Below are 22,729 nucleotides of genomic sequence, written 5' to 3' on the forward strand. Positions count from 1 at the left end.
ACTGACATTCTTGTAAATTTAATACTACTGCATATTTCATTACATATTTTTAATGAATATTACATATTTCACTGATATTTACTACATTTTCATGTGTATATTTCACACTTTGATATTGCATAAAAATCCGGGCTCTACTGATGTGGCAAGGCATACACAACTGAACTAGCTTGAACCAAATATAGTATAGATCCTCCAATCTGAATGTCTGACTCTTGGATCTTGACCAATCTACTATAATTTATATAACTATTACACTAGGTATGTTTTAAGTTGTATTGTTGGGTTCGCTGCTTCTTGTGTTTTGTAGGTGCAGGTTGTTCTTTTTAAAATCTTACTAAGCAAAGCAACGGGAAACTACCTCACTCCTCATTTCCCTAGTATGCCTCTTCAGTGACACGTAGGCTATCTGTGACAGCTGTTAGTGAAGCTGTAGAGGATCAAACCAGCCTTCAGGCTGAATACCCAACATACAACTAAGTATAAGTTATAATCTGGTAAAATTTTCCGAGCTGGTTGTTATTATTAAATGTGTGAAATATTTCCAGGGATCATGGCTGTTGGCACTCGAAATTCAGCAGCGATGCTTCCACGTGTCACCATTGGTGGCTGCAGCCAACAAAGTGGCAATGAGCAAGTTCGACAGCACTGCATACTTGCCATACGAGAAACTGGAACAGAACTTAAATATTGTTAAAAAGAGGTAAGATGATATTCTCTCTTTAACTGTTTTTCTGCCTTCCAGTACAGGTATGTCTTTATTTATACCTGCTTGAAATGATTACTGACCTGTTCAAGACAGTTACATTTGCAATGTTCTCTGTAAATCCGAACCACTTAATGTAAATGATCTTTCAAAATGCTAATATTTTCACTGCTATAATCTTGAATCTTTCTAAATTTCTACATACTTTATACTGGACTGAATTGAAAATTGTACACACATTAATTTCACTCTATTATCTGTATTTAGCTCTGATTCTAATCAGAGAATTCTGTGGTTAGGGTTTATAACGTTATGTAGTTCAGTTCAAATGAGGGTCAAGTCCCTATGTAGTTACAGAAGAACCTCGATTCTCCACTTGTCAAGGGACCCCGGAAAAAATCGTACAGTACGGGAAGAGAGAAAATCTGGGAACGAATTAAAACCATCAAAAATTTCGATGAACATCACAACAATGAAATGTGTATAGTTATAGTCTTACAAACCAACCTAAATCTAACCAAACTACAGCCATCATCAATGGGCCTTGGCCTACCAAGTGGCCATTGCGTAGGCCGAAGGCCTCCAGATTACGAGGTGTTGCATGGTCAGTGTGACGAATCTTCTCGACCGTTATTCCGGCTCTTTAGACTGGGGTTGCCATTTCAACAGTTAGGTAACTCCTCAATTAATGGTAATATGTAGGCTAAGAGGACCAGCCTCATATCCAGGTAAAAATGTCTGACCTGGCCGGGAGTCGTCTCCGGGTGAGAAACAGGCACGTTAACTGTGTGACCGGCTTGCAAACATTTATTACATAGGTTAAAAATCTTAACTTTACATTGAGTCTTACCAGGGAAATTCAGTAAGGTTTCCGTAAATCTTGAAACGTTCTATCAGATCAGCATCTTTGATCAGCCAAGCTCATCGAAAGATATCTAATAAACATCGCCAAGCCAAACAAGTGATCATAAGTAGTTTTTAAGTCTCTAATAAAATAAATCATATCCGATACAAAAAGTGCCCAACATGATGCCAAAATCCCTTCTTTTTTAATGTTCTATTATAATTTGGTCACTGGCATCCTGCTTGTAAGTTTCTGGAAGTCTTGTATTGCATGCATCGATTTTTAAAGGTTATGCTGAACTCTAGAATATCTAAGTATTGATTCTCAAAACTTCTCGAATGCATTATATTCAATTCAGCCAGTCATTAATCACAAGCAATTTAGAAAAAAAAAACTCCATAAACTTCAGTTTTTTTACCATGAGTTCAGCTCGAAAGTGCGTTGAGACACTCGCTGCACAGGCCAGTACGAGTGAGAAATGACGCAAACATTTTAAATGTTATGCTGCTTATATAAAACAACTATGGTTTTTATAAGGACATTTTAATATTCTGTAAATATGTAAACAAAAAAATCCTTGTCTTGTATTTGAACCAGAACGGTAATAAGCAATCCCAGGACCTTCTATGGTTTTATATATGTAAGGTGCAATATCTGTTCTGGGCTCAAGACCATCATCGCATATGATCGTATTATTATTATTATTATTATTATTATTATTATTATTATTATTATTGTTGTTGTTGTTGTTATCATTGTTGTTGTTGTTATTATTATTATTATTATTATTATTATTATTATTATTATTATTATTATTATTGTTATCGTTGTTGTTGTTGTTATTATTATTATTATTATTATTATTAGCCTATTATTCATGTTAGGAAGGAGTGATTCAGATTCCTATCTGAAAGTCCAGCGACTATATAGTGCCCGAAGAGAAGTGCCAAAAATCTGTTCGGCAATGCAATAGAAAAAGTGAAGCTTCTAAGCTGGACATAATGTATATGTTTTACGAGACAAGCATTTAACAAAACTCATTCCATCTTCAAGTAGAGCTGTCGAAATGCGCTCTGTCTCCTTCCAGTTGGTGCAGCCACTGTTTTTGTAAATAATACCAGCCGAATGTGATGCTAAAAATGGTCTCTTTTGCAAGTTCACTGCAAGTTGCTTTCCCAGTACAGTACCTACTTGCTCTAATTATCACAATGATGGGACGTTGATGCTAAGATCCATAGATATGTTCTGGCATCCTTTCATGACATACTGTTTCTTGAAAAACACTTGATCGAGGATTTAAGGCCCGTCTACACGTAACGTTTTATCATCAGTCTCGCATGTTCAAAAAGACTGACAGATAAGACTAATGCAAGACATATGTCCACACTGCTCAGTCTTCTGCTCAAACTTCTGTTCAGTCTTTTACGACAATCACCATGGATGAAATACTGTTGCTCACAATAATTTCTCTGTGTGCTTCTAAACTAAGAGAATCTAGAAAAAAGGAAAGTTATGCATCGCTTGTGGTGTTTTCAAAGGTGGTTACTGAAGAGATGTCTCCAATACAAAATTTAGGGATGGCAGGCAGAAAAGTAATTAGTTTTTTACCTCTTCTGGAGGCGACCTTGATATAGTAGGAGCGGAATGCTTGTTCACTTCATTTTTAATTGAACATATGTCCCATTAGCTGCTGCCGATCATACTGGTGCTCTTTAGGAAAAGGTTTCCAGGTTCAGAAATTGCAAAAAATATGGCTGTGGTCGTACAAAAACCATGCACATTTTGAAAGAAATGGTCATGGATTCAAGAAGTGAACTCGTTGAATACATACATAGTGAATGATTTTCTTTAGCTACGGATGGGAGCAAAAATAATGATGCTAAGCTTTACCCTATTGTCGTCACCTGTTTTGTGGCAAAGCAGGAAAAGATAGTTATTCAGTGTTGTCTGTCCCAGCCTTGGTAGGTGATTCAACAGGACGTAATCTTGGTAATTTGCTAATTTCACAGTTACAAAATTGTGTAGTGCTCTGTTCTGACAATGCTCCAGTCATGATTGGAAAGAAGAATGGAGTTGCTGCTGTTTTAAGGGAAGCACTGTCATCTGTCTTTGTACTGGGTTGTTCATGGCATTTGATTAACTTGGCTGCTGAGAAAGGTGCAAGCAGTTTGCCTGTTAAAGTTGATGAGCTGTTAGTCGACATCTTCTATTATTTAAAAAAAGAGTTGTAAGATGAAGGAACGCCTTAAGAAATTCCAAGAGCTTCACAACAAGGAAGCAGAGAGGATACTGAAACATGTTTGCACAAGATGGCTATTGTTAGGAAGGTTTCTGCAGAGGCTGTTAGAGCAGTGGGATCCACTAATTGGTTTCTTTAAAGATAAAGTGCTTGTTAATGCTCATTGTGCATCAGCTATTAACTTAACATCATTTACGATCCCAAAAGCCGAGGCTGGTAGTTCCAGACCATGAAAAGAGGAAAGTTACTGAGTCATCAGAATTGGTCATTCCCAAAAGATTTGCATGTATCTCAAAATCTGACACTCCTGTGCTAAAGAATAAGAACATTATTCAAAATCGTTAAATCTTTTTTATGGCTCTGTCATCAGGCTTAAATGAGGTATACTGTGCCTTCCTGTATGCTGTCATTCCTTTATTTTAGAATCTCATTTCTACACTTCAGAGTGCTTCCACTCACATTCATAAACTACTGGAACTAATGACGAACCTGTTAACTCATTGGGCCCGAGCCGCGGAACCATTCCTTGCCTCGTCTTGGTGGACCAAACGCCGGACCACAGAACTGTTCCGTTGTCTCATTTTACTACGTAATTCAACTTTTCCTCAAGAGATGGCAGAGTGAGTTGCGTTTGTGATTTGTGTAGGGACTCTTTGCAGTGTTATATATCGATAGTGTGCTTGGTAATATTAGTTTGAAGTGGGCTATCTCTAGCTTAGAGATTCGCTTGTAAACAAGATGGCTGCCAGTATAGAACTGATATTTACCGATATATAACCCCTTTTAGGACGTAATGATGATTAGGAATTAATTTTTTCATTGAAATTAGTAGTAATATTAGTACTAGTGTGAGCAACGCTCCTGAAGAACAGATAGATACGAAAATCGAAGAGGAAGTGCAAAGAGAATACTGTGCTACAGCTCAGCAGGCGGACTGAGTACGGTCCCGTAATGCTAATAAAATAAAATGTTTTACAGTATTCCTTGTTCCACAGTTTGTGGCATGAAAGCCGTTTGTTTTCATGTATATTTAAATCTTTAATGGTCTTGTAAGTAAGAAATTTCTCATGACATGAAGCGACACTATATTTCCTCCAAAATAATCCCAGCACAAATGCAGTTTCAATCCAATATGCAGGGTTCAATGGGTTAAAGTAGCTGTTTTCCAGATTCGTTAAACCAAAAGGAATCAAAAATTTCCCTTTTATTTAAAAGTTTCATACCATTCTATTGAGAATCAGAGAGACAATGATGAGCTAGTCCTTGGCGTTGAGACAATGAACCTCTTGAAGAAACTTAACGATAGGGATAAATGAACATTCTTTTCATCTGCCTGGGGCTGCTTCATTACAGCATGTGATTATATTATTAGCAAGTTCCCTCTCAATTATGAAGTACTGAAACATGAAAAGGTTGCAGATGTTTCAAAAATTGAAGATGCCCAGTTTTCTTTTGTAAAATTCTTTATAGAAAGATTTCCCTCATTGCTGCTGAGGAAGGACAGTGAATCGGTTAAGGAGGCAATGAATGTGCTTCAGAATCAATTTGAAGCTCTTCAGATTGATGACTGTGCTACTGTTGAGAGTGAGAATCTGACAGATGCGCTTTCTGTTTTGACATGACCGCACAACAATGCTGAGTGTGAACTTGTGTGTTCAGCAAGGTGAATAAAGAAACAAAATCAGTTTAGGTCCTCATTGTCAAATGAAATTCTGGATTCTGTTTCTGTTTTGAAAACCAGAAGTACTGGTCCATGTTACTCGTAGTTTTCCTCCAGAATATCTGAAGAAAGCAAAGGAAGCAACTCGTCTCCATCTGTCCTCTCCAACCTGTGATGGATAATAGCGTGCATATTCTGAACTTGACAGAATTTTGTAAATAACTGTACATATTTACTTTAATTTGGACGGTGACCTCCATATTATGACCCGCAAGTTTAAAGTGCAGAAAAACACTGTGTACTGTGTGAACTGTTCCCAGTGTTAACAGACGAGCACTCATCAAGATGTAACTTTGTGCAAGTATTTAATTTCAGGGGTGATCATAACATGTATTTGAATTGTATTAGTATTGTTTGTAATCTCCCCCTGTTACCGTCCTTTTTCACTATTTCTCAAGACTTTGCGACACATGTGCTTGTTGTTTAAATTTTTCTGCTTTAGGATCTTCTGGATTTCTCTTTTTGAAAGTTCGCAGGTATGCACGAAATATATGAAGCTATATTGTACAACGTTCTGAAGAAGAAATTCTGAAAGGTACATGAATTATATAATGTGTTTTCTTTCTATTATTTGAGGTTTATTGAAAGTTACTGAAATACAATAATACAAACGTGATACCTAGACAGTTCTAATTTCTAAGAAGAAAATTAAAAATTGAGGAACATTTCTGAAAATTGTCATCTGAAAAAAGGATCGTAAGCAATCACTTAGCGAACTAGTTCTTGGTGTAAAAATTTGTAGATAATTAATAATGTGATTAGCTTTACATCCCACTAACTATAATTTTACGGCTTTGGAGACTCCAAGGTGCCAGAATATAGCCCCACAGGAGTTATTTTATGCACCAGTAAGTCTACCGACATGAGGCTGACGTATTTGAGAACTTTCATATACCACCGGACTGAGCCAGGATCGAACCTACCAGGTTGGAGTCAGAAAGCCAGTGCCTTGACCATCTGAGCCACTTAGCCCAGCTGGTAGAAAATTATAATGAATGATTCGTATGCATTGTTTCACTACATATTCATCCCATACTTGGTAAATAAATCCAAAATGTTTGCAGAGCTCAGCGTAATCGCTGAAGAGCTTGTATTCTCGAGATCCATGCATGGACTTTCCATCGCTTGTCGAAATGCCATTGTACTAGTGGCATTTTCTGGACGGATGTAATAAGGAAATCCATGTGGTGTAGAACACTTTACTCCTGAACAACTACCAGCCAGTCCTGTCGCTCAATATGCTTTGCACAGTCGAAAATTTTAATGTCCTTATGCAAAGATTCCATTTCGGCCTCCAAAGCACCTCATTTGTGAGCTATTGTGCCAAAGACATGTTGTTTCCCTTGAAGGCCATGTAATTTATGTGCTCCATATTTCCCATAAGCATCAAATGCGTTTTCAGAATGGAGAGCTTTTAATTTATCTCCAGTTAATTTCAGCACTTATCATCAATCTTGCATGAACACAAAGCTCTCGCCCATCAGTCTTTTGCTCAGTCTTCAAATCTCATTCAGTTCAAGTAAGATGTCACATTTGCCGTCTACACGTAACTTTTGCATGACCGATCTGGCATGATCATGCAAGACTGTCGATAAAACGGTACGTGTAGACGGCCCTTTAGTGTTGATGGGACTGAAATTTCTAGAGGATTGTTGCAGGAAATCGTTTCTCCGAGGAACGGATAGTGCAGGATTTTTAAAACATGATTTAATTAGGATGCTTCCAGGACCATGTAATTTGAACTAATAATCTGGCAAAACTTAGTTTCCAGAAACGGATAATTGAGGTTCCACTGTAGTTGGTTCAAGTTTGCGAGTTCTTAAACATAGGAGACCTCAATAGTTTGCTGGGATATTTATCATTTCACAAAGTTTTTATTTAATCTCTGTTCAATTTTATGCAAATGAACTCCACTAGTGTACCACTTCGACGCAAATAATCCCTACATACCGTATTTTCTCACGTAATTAACCCACATTTTTTATGAAAAACACAGGCGAAACCTTCGGATGCGTAAATTATTCAAGGAATTCGATATTTTAAAAAAAAATTACAAATCATTTACATTTAAAACGTACATAAAATATAATAACCTATGCACACAATTGGTTCAACTCATCTTTGGTTATCGTCATTTGGTGTAAAATTCTGACGCGAGTTTTTTTCTGAAAAGTGAAGTAGGGTACATCAGTTAAGTTAGACATGTGGGTTTGAACTACTGACACTGGATAATATTCTTCTCGTTATGAGCTGGCAATACGAACTGAAGCAAAATAATCATGATCTCATGAAAGTATAATTCATGTAAGTGCATTATAATGACATATCGGCAAAAGAGAGAGCTGTCCAACACGAGAAGGGGTGGGCATCGAAGGAGGGACCCTGATAGATTTCCCCAAACCATTTGTATCCAATCTTGTACGAGTGACGTGTCTATCCACCCTTTTTCTTGGATACGAATGTGGATCCTTCGCGGAAATTTTACTTCAGGCATTGTTTTTCGTTTAAGAACAATGTAAGGTGCAAGCTTTCTGCCATCACCTGTTACAGCAAGCATTGCAGTACATCGTTGTTTTTCACTTCCGGTAGTGTGTACGATAACACTCGATGTCCCTTCTCGATTTTTTGAATTTGTGGCCTATGGAAACTGACCTGTGGTTCCTATTTGGGAGAGCAAATATTCCTTCCCGTTATGCTTCTCAATGACAAAGCGATTAAAATCAGTTACCTTTTGGATGAAATTATTCTGCATTTTTTTTTTTGCATAAAGTTGCTCTTCGTTGAAAAGAAAGTCCATTTATCTTCATAAAAGTAATCATCCCACCTTGGCTAACCTTCAAATCCGAAACACTGATTGCTTGTGCAGCAGCTATTTCTCGTTCTGTAAAGTACAGAATTTCATGAGAAACGGCATATCCAACATTGCGTAACAAAATCATATATTTAAGCAGATCCTCCTCTACTTTCGGAAACTTGCCGTGTTTTGGTGCGTGAAACGCTTTGCGAGACTTGTTGGTCTCTTGAAGTGCGCTTCTCTGTTTCCGTGATAGCATAGGTTGCATTCGGACACTGAATACTTGTGACCAGCTGCCCTGTTCCTCCATGTTCAGCGTAACTGGTCACCACGAGTTTATACGTTGCAGTATTACTTGAATACTTACTCACTGTGAACTAACAAACAATTTTGAGATCACAGAAAACACATGTCCCGTTCCCGAAACTCGTAAAATAAGTTTGTACCAGACTGGAATAGAGCATCACTAGTCACTAATCTGCTGATTCACTCATTGAACTAGTGCAGTGGTATTTCGGTAACAGTACCTTGCCAAGTATTTGGAATGCCCAGTTTCGCAATAGGAAGGCTGCTACCCCAGAAGTTGAGATCTTCATTTCAAAACTCGTCTGGAACTTTTCCTTCATTTTGCAAGTTTGTGTGTGCTTCTGATGGGGTTGGACAGCTTGGATTTAAGTTTATGAACTGTTTTAGAGATTGGTTGATTGTTTAATGTGTTATATTGTTTGTTATATTTTTGAATATTTGTATGTACTAGCCATAAGCTAAATAAAATAACTAATTCATTTTGGACCCAAAAATATTCGGATGCGTAAATTATGCAAGAAAATATGGTACTTCTTTTCCCAATGTGGCGGTGAAAAGTCGGGGTGTGAGTATTATTTGTGATACGATAGGTACATTGCTCATGACATACAGAAATCTGGAAGTTTGTATTTTTATGCTTGCTCTGTTCGCTACTCTGTTCCTGCCAAAACTGAGAAGTGTGCTGCATACCGTATAATCTTGAGTACCACCCGCACTGTTTTTTCGAAAATTTCGCTTCCAAAATTGGGTGTGGGTCTTATTTAAAATTCTGGGAAATTTATCTTTCCGAATGCGCGTAAATCTGGCATCACCGCCGGCACGGCTTGGCAACAATGCTCTCTCCGCTCTCAGTATACGCTACTTCCGCGCTTGGCGTCAGTCTCGCGCACATTCTCGGAGTATCAACATGAATTCCACAAAGCAGTTTTCGATCTCTTACTGCGAGTGAGAAACTGAAAGTAGTTCGGGATGCCGAAATTATTGGAAATCGTGCCGCCGGTATTAAATTTGATATTGAAGAGTCGTGTATTTGCATTTAGAGAAAGAAGGAAAATGTGCTATTAACATGTAGTGATGATCGTAGAGCTTTTCGTAGACACTGTGTACAGTTTCCAGAAATTGAAAAAAACTTTATAAATGTGTGACAGAAAGGCAGGAATTGGGATATGGTGTGTCAACCAAAATGTGTCAGCTAAAGGCATTAGAAGTTGCAAAGGAACTTTCAATGGAAGAGTTTAAGGCAAGCCGAGGATGGGTTTGTAATTTTTTGAAAGAAATGGGTTGAGCGTACGAAGGCGTACCTCAATTTCACAGAGTCTTCCTGGTGCCTACGATGAGAAGTTGTCGTTTCAGCGTCGCGTAATTCGGTTGCGGAAGGAAAGTACATATTTGCTTTCCCAAATTGGCAATGCGGATCAGACGCCAGTCTACTTTGAAATGCCAGTGGACTGGACTCTGAATGTTAAGAGTGCGAAAAGTGTTACCATTAGAACAGGTGGTAATAAAAAACAACGGTGTACGGTAATGTTGTGTATTCTCACCTACAGATTATGGAGAACTAGAAATCCTCAACTTGCTGATTGGATGCTACCAATTGAACATCTCCCCCCAGGACACGAGGAACATTGGTCTACGTGGAAATCGCTGAACAGGCTTCGCACTGGGGTTGGTAGATCAAGAACCAATATGGTAAAGTGGGGCTTTCCTGGCACATCCAGGCAATGCGAATGTGGTGAAGACCAAACCACAGCCCATTTCATGAACTGTAGTAAGTGTCCTTTAAGTTGCACAATAGAGGACTTGTTGGCTGCAACACCTAATGCCCGTGATTTGGCAAAATTTTGGGCAGGCATTATTTGATATGTATGTCATTAAGTACCATTATGCAATGTAAAATGTATGCTTCTGATACGAATAAATTAAACCTACAGAACCAAATTGCCGCCGTACATTGTTCTCAAGCGAAAGACACTTCCTAAAAATCTACCCGCTGGTGTTGTCGTCAGATCTTAGAACTCCGGCTCGGTGGACAGTTCAGTTGTGGAAGACTGGGTAAAGTGTGTCTGGCAACGTCGCCCTGGTGCATTATTGGAACAAAAGAGCTTGCTTGTTCTCGACAGTTACCGCGGCCACACAACAGATGCTGTGAAGAAACATATCAAGGATGGGAAAACCGACCTAGTAGTCATTCCGGGCGGGATGACATCTATGTTACAGCCGCTGGATAACTGCATGAACCGTCCATTTAAAGCAGCCTTGAAACAGCTCTATACAGAATGGATGGCAGCTGGTAATCACACACTGTCGCCAACTGGTAGCATTAAGCGCCGGGAAGTTCAGCTGTTGTGTTCATGGATTTTGACAGCATGGAATCGTATCCCTGGAGACCTCATACGGAAGAGCTTCATGAAATGTAGCATTTCTAATGCTGTGGATGGCAGCGGTGACGATATTTTGTGGGAAGGTGATGGTGATGAAAGTTCCAAAGTTGGTACTGGTGATGATGAATGAACTCGTTGGATATCGTCCTGGAAATGTTTGTTTACTTTTATTTGTATTTTCTAATCATTGATGTGTGTTAGTAAAGATTGTAAATAATTTTGACTTCACTTTTTTTTTTTAAATTTGTTTTTTCAAAATAAGGGTGTGGGTCTTATTCGGTGGCGGGTGGTATTCGAGATTATACGGTATATATTGTGTCATTTGAATCGTTGGTAAGAGTTCTCGTAAGTCGTTCAAGACTACAGCGAAGCTCTACACACGTTCACAGTTTAAGCGTTTCAAATGCCATGGAAGAAAACTATTTCCAAAATGTATCCAACATGGTGCATTTACAGCATTCAAATAATGCACTTGGATAATTCGTTGGCAAACATAACATCACGCAACAAAAGAAAGTAGGAAAAAACATGATTTAAAGCAGAAGAGAAATCCCTGCTGTCTCCCCTGTGCAAGTGTGTTATTTATTGGATTACTGTATTGTATGCATTTTAGATGTCTTGTACTTGTATGGAAAGCACACAATGCGCTTACAACGTCCTGGCTTGATTTTTCCTATGACCAGGGGAGGAGGACATCTTGCTTCCATCTGCGTTGCAACACAGGACAGTGACTCTATCCTTGTACAATTTCCCGCCATGGCACTTCTGTCCTTTAAAACCATAAATCGATATGTGCTTGGCATTGACAATATTATTCGGTATAATAAAAATCTTCCGGGCTGTTATGCCGTGGTTCACTCCTCTCGCTTCTCCCAGACGTTTCGACTACTGCTGCGGTAGTCATCTTCTGTGGCGTCGTGTAGATACGTTCTCCTGTATCCCGCTGGCGACTGCGAAAGTTGTTTGGGAAGCAGCTGTATTTATATGTAAGTGTGTGGCCTCCAATTGGTTCGCGCTGTGCAATCCGACATCTGATTGACTATCGTTGAAAACTTCTCTTTGACGTGTAGTCTCTTACATGAAATTTCCAGGTACTGTTTCCTCCTCATCGTCACTCTCATCATTTACCACTGCTACATCATCTATTTCATTATCACTGCTGCTTATACTGTCACTACTACTTCCGAATAAACTTTAATCTGAATTATACAATATTTCAAGCACGTTACTGTCAGTCATTCATACCACGGCTGAGCGCGGCGCGTCACACGGACTGACGAAACTGCAGCGAGACCGAAAGCAACAGGACGAAACTGAATGAGGGGAATAACATTTATGACGAAACAAACCAAATCGATACATATTTCAGATAAAAGGTCGAGACAACGTCTTTCAAGCGAGATATATACCATGAACAACTGGTTCTCGTATCGTATGACAGAAAGCAGCACTAACTGATGTCTACACAGGGCGCTCGTGGAGAGTTACGAAAATATTCCAAGCTGAGAAATAAAGACAAATATAAGAAATAAACCGCACTCCCAATGTACAAAGAGAGCAAAGAACATCACACGAAAAGACAAACTTCTCAGATCATCTTTTCTTTATTTTATTCTGTGGGAAAGAATGAAGCAAACAGACTTTTAAAAAAGCAAGAGATTAGTGCTCAGACTTATTTGACAAATAATTATCCTTGCAAAAACAACTACATTATAAAGATTTTTCAATTCTTATTTACAACGCTGATGAACCCGAAAATGTCTTCTTGGGAACAAAACTATTTGCATATCAATAACTCCAAAACTCTTTGCGCTATAGCCATAAATGTGAAACCATGCATGGGTCTATACTACGTATAGAGGTCGGCGGCTACGGAAGAAAGGGTCTATACCACGTATAGAGGTCGGCGCTGAGGGGTTAATAAGATGTAACTACAAAATATGCAACTGTACACTAAAAGTTGAGATAAGTAACTGCAAGAATACGAAAGAACTAGAATTTCACTCGAACTTCGCAATTATGAAGCACACTGTACACACGCCGAAGCGAGTGGAAGTTTTGAAACCTACCCCTGAACGTTCCGGAAGACGCGTTCCATCATGACTCAGAGAAATTTTGAATTAAACTCTCAACATTTTTTAAAATATAAAGGTAATTTTGAATCAAAACTCTGAATTTTGGCAATGGGACCAACATTGTTCTTTGAATTACGAATTATCCATGTTTTGAATGAATTTAAATGCAAAACGGTATCTTACATTTCCATGAATGAGAGCTTCTTTGAATTAGGTGGGATTTTGAATTATCAAGGTTCTGCAGTATTTGTTATCTCTTTGCACCCAAAAAATTAGTATGTACTCTTGCAAATTGATAATGCAGATTGGATGCCAGTATAATTTGAAATGCCACGGTAGGGTAGGCTACTACTGTAGTCTGCAATGCAAGAAATTTTCCTTCTTATAATTATTCTCTCACACCCATATAGGGTTGCTGATTTGAACTATGTGGATTTTGCCCTGTCTTATGCCTAGATGTCTTTCCCGGGACATCCTATATGGAGGACTGTATTCACTATTGCATGTTTCTGTTGTGGTTACTTGTGTTGTGTTTTGTGTATGAAGATGACAGTATTGGTGCAAACACAAATGCCCAGTTCGTGAACCAGAGGAATTAAACATGCATGATTAAAATTCCCAACCCTCCCAGAAATTGAATCTGGGACCCCCTGAAACTAAGGCCTGTGCACTGATCGTTCAGCTGGGGATACAGTGCGACAAATTGCTTCACAATTTTATAATTGTACAGTAGTATTTACAATTTTCAATATAAATATTTAACAAAGCTACGCAATCACATTTTTTAGAATGTCTTTTTCAAAAATCAGATGCGATTGTTCTTCAGTGGCAGGGATTATTTGTGTGTGTACAGGACTCCCAATTCATAATAGGATTTATTGTCCAGACATGAGGTCTCCAGGTTTTAAAAAATATTTGTGTTAAGAATGTAGATGTAGCTTCTTGTACAAATATGTTAATTTTTTGAAACAGGTTGAATCGTCCTTTGACTCTCTCAGAAAAAGTACTATACTCTCATATCGATGATCCGAAGAGTCAGGAAATTGAACGTGGGAAAAGTTACCTGAGGTTAAGACCAGATCGTGTAGCGATGCAGGATGCTACAGCTCAAATGGCTATGTTGCAGTTCATCTCCTCTGGCCTTCCCAAAGTAGCAGTACCTTCTACCATCCATTGTGATCATCTGATTGAGGCTCAGGTAAGTCATTGCATATTGAACATCAACAGTTGGATGTACAATCTCCTTACTTAAAACATTTAAAATAACTATAATCTATAACAGCTTAACAGCAACATTTCTCAATCGTGTAAGTCTGTGGACACCTACACTGACTGGCAAAAAAGAACTGCAAAACTTAACTTTCTTAACATTTTTATTTTACTAACCAACTATTGTTTTACACATTCTGCTGAATTAGCAATGTTTTAATGTCCATTGTACATTGTTTTGATCAAGGCATTATTGGAGATTCTTGAAGTCTGTTCCATTATTTCTGTAATGCTTTTTGTTGTCTCCATACAGTAACACTTTATAGTCACTGTTTGTTTAATTCATTATTTATCAGGATGCTGTACATCATGTGATGAAAACGCTGTTTTTGAGAGCCTTTGTACTGTTTCAAAAGCAGTTTGGATAAATAAAGATTCCTTTAAGTTCAGAAAGTGCCATTAAAGAAGGCAAGCCCTGTACGAGCAGGCAGAGTAATTCCTGCCCAGAGTAATCCCATGGAACAATGCTCTTGAAGAAAAATTGTAGGAAGAATATCACTCTGCAGGTCCTCTTCAAACTCTTCTTTCATCCAGAGATCTCAGGGTGAAATAAGACTCGTCTAGGAAGAGTACACATCCCCATTGTCCACTCCTGACATTGCCGCGAAAAATGACTGGTGCTGACTCTTTGAGCAATGGGCCCGCGGCAGGTCGTTTTGAGAAGAAATTTGCATCTCCTAACCTTCCCCTCACAGTTATTAATTTACATTCACAGTGCGAACTTGTTGGAGTCGATTTCTCACTTCAACGGCAGTAGTACGGTGGTAGCACAAGATCTGAAGGTTGATAAACCTTTTATCTCTCATGGACGTTGACCTGCTCTGACCTGAACCAGGTCTCCTAGCGTACCTCTCCACTATTTGATATAAGGTAGAAGCTGTGGTTCCTAACAGTTTGGCAACTACTTCCATCAATAATCCAGCCCACCAATACATGAAGGAAGTCATTATAAACTACATTGTGCCATTTCCCCATTTATAGCGTTCAGATTCGTCCTAATGCATGATGATAAATGACCTGATATGGATTGATGTACACGCGAGCACAGAAATGGTATCCCGGTATAAACAAAACGTGGTATACCCCCACCTTCACGCTTAACGCATTGCTGCAGGTAGACAGCCCGCTACAAGACCGTTGTGATTGAAATGGGCACAGTGGTGGATGTATAGAAATACACTCTGTGCCTTCAGCACTACCTGTTTACTTCCTCTCCTCCTTTCCCCCTGTGGGTGGGGGCGGTATAATAACACCCACAGTACCCCCTGCCTGTCGTAAGAGGTGACTAAAAGGGGCCCCACGGGCTCTGAACTTTGGAGCGTGGGTTGGCGACCACGGGGCCCTTAGCTGAATCCTGGCATTGCTTCCACTTACTTGTGCCAGGCTCCTCACTTTCATCTATCCTATCCGACCTCCCTTGGTCAACTCTTATTCTTTTCTATTCCAACGCTGTTAGGTTTGCAAGGGCTAGGGAGTCCTTCATTTTCACACCCTTCGTGGCCCTTGTCTTCCTTTGGCCAATGTCTTCATTTTTCGAAGTGTCGGATCCCTTCCATTTTTCATCTTATTAGTATTATATAGAGGATGGTTGCCTGTTTGTACTTCTTCTTAAAACAGTAATCACTACCACCAACACCTCTTCTCTTTTTCTGTACTAGAGTGGGGCAGTGTTGATTGTTTACGTCGGGACACCATTTCTGTGCTTGCATGTATGACAAATTTTCTCAACGCCACCACAGTTCAGAGGTTGGACTGGCCAAAACTAATTTGATTAATATATATATATATATAAAGTTGTAGTGGGTCCGCTGTCTGTAATTTTGTTTCGCCAGTTTTTCAGATATTTATCTGTTTTAGGTCAAACTCAAGACCGTATCAGTGGTTTTGATTTTTCTTGTCTGTTCCACCACAACAGCGAAATGACTGGATAGATCTCGTCCGAACTTCATATTTAGAGTATACTCATCCCAGGGAAGGTTTTGATATGCATATGATTTAAAAATCACTGAATAAATGAGGGGTTTATAGGAAATCCTGGACAGTTTTCTTCCATTTTTTTCTCTTATACTATTGATTTTCTGTAAAATCGGTGGACTATATGTGAAACATCCCTTCATCATAAACAACTTTTGTTATGTACATAATTTCGCTTACTCTTCAAATGACGGAGAAAATTACTAATTTCTGCGGGTCTCATGCTCTGCATTGAGTGACTGACAGACCGACAACGAACCTACAGGTTACCATAGCAACATGTCTGACTGCTTGACGGCAGGCAAGTAACGTATTGCCATTTTCATCATCATTCCTGTGAACTTGTGCTTGTTTCTTGGGTAGAAAGCAAGAGAGACATCAGTTGGCCATTCTGCGGGATATTGGAGGAATACCGGTGAAGGTTACAATCATCTTTGAATAGCACCAAGGGGCGTTGTTAATATTTGAACAGTACCGCTTAGTGTAGCTCATTATTTCACACTATAAGGTTTTGTGGCATTTGCTATAATTTTTTACTGTATTTCTATTGTACTTCTGTTTTCTGCTTTAATTTCTTGCCTCTGCCTTGACCTTTAGGTTTAAGTAATAACTCCATAAGTCATCTTATCTGTTTACCTAAGAATCCTCGCTCCTAAATTTCTCCTCTGTTTCCGCCTTCCTATATCCATAACTCATACTATCACAATATTTATTGAGGGGCATTTTATTTTCAAATACATTCACTTGGTATTCACATTTTTGTCCTACATGGCTGTCCTCAGTTATAATCCTATTTTCTATTAATTCCTTAACTGTACTACTTTCTTCCTTACCTACTCCGTATGTATGTGAGTGACCGGGCAAGTTGGCTGTGCGGTTAGGGTCGCACAGCTCTGAGCTCGCATCCCGGAGATAGTGGGTTCGAACCCCACTGTCGGCAGCCCTAAAGATGGTTTTCTGTGGTTTCCCATTTTCACACCAGGCAAATGCTGGGGCTGTACCTTAATTAAGGCCACGGCCGCTTCCTTCCCATTCCTAGACCTTTCCTATCCCATCGTCGCCATAAGACCTATCTGTGTCGGTGCGACGTAAATCCAATAGCAAATGTATGCGAGTGCTAATCCTGAAACCTGGGCACACTTTCTTTGAGGTAAATTTCCGAGCTGTTTAAATGTATGACCCCGCAAAATATTGAAATATGGATGTAATTTAAATGTCTGTGCTCACCTTCGTTTCGGGATAATTGGTGGCTAAACGGTAATTCGTATCGCAAAACAGACAGCACAATCGCCATTCAATTTGGAAAGATCTACAACTTTTATGACTTTTTGTCGTATCTCTATCCCTTGTACATTAAATAGAGCTGTATTTCTCGATTTCAAGTTAATTTTGTACTTTTTACACATATGTTATCGTTTGACACACTTACAGGAAAGATAGAATCATCACATTCAGCACACACATTTACACGACCAGTGGCCATATGTTTGCCAAATTTTATGGTTCCAGCTGTCACATGAGTATCAAAATAATAAAGTAATTTGAGAAAACTGTACCAAATTTCCCCCTATTCAATAATTCTAACTCAATCCAACCCATAATACAGGAGATAAGAGGTAATGTCATAGTACGTTAGATAGCGCTGCATTTCTCGATTATAACAAAAACTCTTCATATCTACTGTGAATTGCAGTTGCCAAGTGAACCTGTCATTATAGTAGAACCTGTGGAACTCTATTGTGATTGGCAGTAGGAAATGTGGCCTGCCATCATCAACAAATTTCCCCAAAGCCTACCTTACATCGGAAACGATGTATGGTGTCCTCCCTGTTTTGTTTCTCGGATAGCGCTAAGAGACATGCAATTTAATATAATCTTACTCGCGGTTGTTCAGTAATTTATGGAGAAATCTGTATACAATGTAGAATACTGTAGCGAAGCACGGGTACATTTGCTAGTAAATGTATAAACTATTTAGGAACTTGAAATATGCTAGAGTGGAGACAAAGTAGGACTTCATTAAGATAATTGTCGTATTTAAAGTTCGTAGTTTTGGTAGACTTAAGAACCTAACAGTTAAAAATTAAGAGTCACAAGTGAAAAGAAAAGGCATCAGATATTACAACAACACAAATTGTTTTTGTTACAAAATTTGCAGCCGTTAAAACATTTAAGTCTGTGGCTACAGTATACGGGAGTTTTTAAATGTAACATTCATCTATTGAATAACATAGGAAATATGCACACAGAGTAATAAAGTAAACCCGTGTCCTCGTCTGGTGGTCGTGGTCGTCGTCTTTGCGGGCACATCCCCAATGGAAGTAAGCTGCACATACCATTTTAACCACATCAGCCCTCCTGTCATTCTTAAATCTCTCACTACCAGGAATCGAACCCGAGGCGGCGTCTAATAAAGCTAACAGTTTTGCTACAGAGGCGGACACTTTAATATCAAAGTGGATCAGTGATGGAGTGTTGGCCTCCGGATCCCAAGATAGCGGGTTCAAACCCGGCAGAGGTAGTTGGATTTTTGAAGGGCGGAAGAAAGTCCATTCGACACTCCATGTCGTACGATGTCGACATGTAAAAGATCTCTGGTGATAATCTTATTGTTTACCTGACAAAATTCATTAAATCTCAGCCACAGACTCCCAAGAGAGTTTCGTTTTACGGAACGTCAAAACTGACCAGCAGACGGCCAGATGGCGTCAAATTAAAATGTCTGCACATGGTAGCCGAGGCCATACAATTGTTGTTGTCAAAATGTGGGTAAATGGATCGCAGCACATTCTCTCTTCCGGTAAAAGATGCAACTTACATTAAGTAATATTTTTTCCGCCAATAATGAAGCATTTTATTCACCACTTTCTGAGGTCCCTATCTCTAACATAAACTAGTCTCTGTGCCAGTTATATTTACTTACGTAAGTGAATACTGGTTAGTGATAGGTAAGAAAAACTGGTGTTAGAATTAAGTGATGCGTTCACAGATAATAATGGCATTCATGCTGCAGGATGAGAGTTCCGTGTAGAACAATCACATGTATGCTACTGGTGTAATCAACAAAAACAGTTGCAATATTTCAAGAAGACTGTGTTTTAATTTTGGGAACCAATGCCAAAGAAACTGTGTAACTGGAATAGGAATCGCCACCTGTTCAATTTAGCACAAAATGCTGCAGTTAAACACGCTAGAGTTCATAGAGAACAGCAATATAGTAATCTCTCGGTTTAAAGCAAGCAGAAGGTGTCGATGTATGAACAGTCTTCTTTTCGAAGGCGGAAATCTGCAAGGCTGTGATTGCCGAAAGACCATACCAAAAAGGTCTTGGAATTCCATGAGTGTTTTAGATTCAAAATTAAATTAAGGTTATGACCCCCTTCCTTTTACTATTTTTAAACTGCTTTATAAGCAGGAAAATTACACGAGTAATAGGGTATATTGACCATCCGCTATGATACACTGTACACTGGGGTCAGTAGTATTTTAGATTTGTGTAAAAGTAATCATTTGTGATGTACATTGTTAATAACTGTTTTATGACAGTTCCATAAGACATATATACAGTATTTATTAGTACAATCTTAAGTCCACTATTGCGAGTACGGCATGTAGCGAGAACCGAGAACCCCATTGTAACTACAGTTTTTTCCCTGTCCCTTGAAAATTACTGTACTAAACTGTCAATTTTACTTCGGTTACAGGGAGAACCTTATCACTAATGCATCCATTATTATGAGGGAGTACCAGTAAGCGTGCATAATATTTTTATTTTCATTATATATATATATTTATGCACTTCACCTTTTATATTGAATGCAGTCTATCATCTTCGGTATAGTTTTGTCGCTATATGCACTAGTGAGCTCTAGTGAAGGGTCAGAGTCGATTGGTAATAACCCTCGACTGGTGTACTGTAAACTAAATTTGAAATGAAAGAGAACAAGTTTTCCTAATAAATGAATAACATGGCCCATAGCAGTTGTTAACTCATTAGAAAAAAAAGGCTGAAGTAAATGATCACTTTCTTTTAATGCTATGTACTGAACTTGCACAACAATCACTACTGATCTGCATTTAGGGCAGTCGCCCAGGTGGCAGATTCTCTATCTGTTGTTTTCGTAGCCTTTTCTTCAATGATTGCAAAGAAATTGGAAATTTATTGAACACCGCCCTTCGTATATTATTTCATTCCCTAACTCCCCTTCCTGTAAACTAATATTTGCCCCAATGTGTTCTCTTGAATTCCAACTTTATCTTCATATTGTGATCTTTCCTACTTTTAAATACACCACTCAAACTTATTCGTCTATTAATGTCATTCCACGCCATCTCTCCACTGACAGCTCGGAACATACCACTTGCAATGAATCAATAACAATAAATTTCCACCTTTTTGAGACTTATATTTGCATTAAGCAAATCATTCAGTCATATACAGTACATGTTTAATTCCATTTGGAACATCTTCATCTGTATTAAAATGCTTAGGTGAAATTACAAAATATTTATCTTCTTAAGGACATCTTAATAAGTACCTTATTTTACTTAAAATCTACTGTATGTGAATTTAAAAAATTGATGTGGATGGTTGAATTGGGTGGTGAAATGAGAGGGAAATGGATATACTTATTTTAGCCTATTTTAAAACTATATTCATTGGAACAGATGTTATAAAAAATGTTTTTGTTTCCAGCACTTTTCACTATATATGATATGATATTCTACTTGTCTACTAATAAAATGTTTTTGGAAAGTAATTTTCCTTAGTCACTGTTCTGTATTTTACAAGGATGTTTTCTTCATTTGCTCCTTCCAAGGTGAATGTTGTTAGTTTTAATTTTATAAAAGTTTCTCTTGACTTCAATTAATTCAGGATCCCTGAGGCTGATTGCTGTCTTACTATTATTAAAAGAGCTTCCCCGAAATCATCTTGTTGACAAAATCTACTGTGTCCTTGGAGGAGCGACTGCTTATGCAGCCTTCCGTCTTGTGAAGTAATGATGTATCATTACAAGATGGTTCTTAAGAAGATAAATACTTTGTAATTTCACCTAAGCATTGTAATACAGCTGAAGATATTCAAAATGGAATGAAACATGTACTGTATATGATTGATTTATTTGCTTAATGCAAATATAGTCCGGCTTCATGGCTAAATGGTTAGCATCCTGGCCTTCGGTCACAGGGGTCCCGGGTTCGATTCTCGGGAGGGTCGGGAATTTTAACCAAAATTGGTTAATTCCCCTGGCATGGGGACTGGGTGTATGTCTCGTCATCATCATCATCATTTCATCCTCATCCCAATGCACAGGTCGCTTACAGGTGTCAAATCAGAAGACCTGCACCTGGCGAGCTGAATTCCTCGGAAACATCCTGGCACTAAAAGCCATACGCCATTTCATTTACAATGCAAATATAAGTATAAAAAAGGTGGAAATTTACTGTTATTGATTTACTGTAAATAGGATTTGTTACGGGAAATGAAGCTGATTTCTTGCAAACATACCACTTGAATCAAGAAGTTAATATAAAGAACCACCTAATCGATACTTTATTTTTTTGCCTCAGGCAAAATTGAATATATATTAACACTTACAGAACATGTTTCGACCACTTAGTGGTCATCTTCAGCTGTATACTCTTAGGTATCACTTGTGCTTATTATCCTAATGTTTTTTCATCGTAGTTTTTTCTTTATACAGCTGAAGATGACTAAGTGGTCAAAACATGTTCTGTAAGTGTTAATATATATCAATTTTGCCTGAGGCAAAATATAAAGTATCGAGTAGGTGGTTCTTTATATTAACTTCTTGATTATACTCATCGATACGGTCATGAAATGGATGACTTGTAAACATACCACTTGGTCGAGCAGCTCGTCTCCTTTCTCCCAAGTCTTACCAGCCCAAACTTTGCAACATTTTTGTAATGCTACTCTTTTTTCGGAAATCACTCGGAACAAATTGATCTGCTTTTCTTTGTTTTCGTTTTTTCCAGTCCTTGAATCAAATAATCCTGGTGAGGGTCCAATACACTAGAACCATACTCCAGTTGGGGTCTTACCAGAGACTTATGTGCCCTGTCCTTTATATCCTTAGTACAACACCTTAACACTAGAACCGCCGGAACATATTGTATACCTAGAACCGCCGATGCGGTCATTTTGACCGCTGTATTGGAATTATAATTTTAATTCTAAATACGTATAGTAACTCATTGTCATACTTTCAAATATGTGTTACTAAGTTTATAAAACATTAATTATGGGATCTAAAGCAGAAAAGAAACAAATTATTTCATTGTATTGTAAATGTAATATTTTCGTAATTTATTACAAACACAGATATGTTTCTCTAAAACACACTTATCTAATAAACAAACATTGCTTTTACTTCAAATTCTTTTAGTCTAAACTGTA

The 22,729-nt window shown here is 38.3% G+C and overlaps 1 protein-coding gene across 1 annotated transcript in view; it reads left to right on the forward strand.

Annotated features, from left to right (window-relative positions):
• Positions 1–22,729, forward strand: part of LOC136877293 (aconitate hydratase, mitochondrial) — a 225,399-nt gene that overhangs the window by 21,120 nt on the left and 181,550 nt on the right. The window contains exons 2-3 of the mRNA XM_067151224.2: positions 549–703; positions 14,038–14,263. Coding sequence (XP_067007325.1) covers positions 549–703; positions 14,038–14,263 — 381 coding nt within the window. The remainder of the gene's footprint in view (positions 1–548; positions 704–14,037; positions 14,264–22,729) is intronic.

This window comes from Anabrus simplex, chromosome 7, assembly GCF_040414725.1.
Source record: "Anabrus simplex isolate iqAnaSimp1 chromosome 7, ASM4041472v1, whole genome shotgun sequence".
NCBI lineage: Eukaryota > Metazoa > Arthropoda > Insecta > Orthoptera > Tettigoniidae > Anabrus > Anabrus simplex.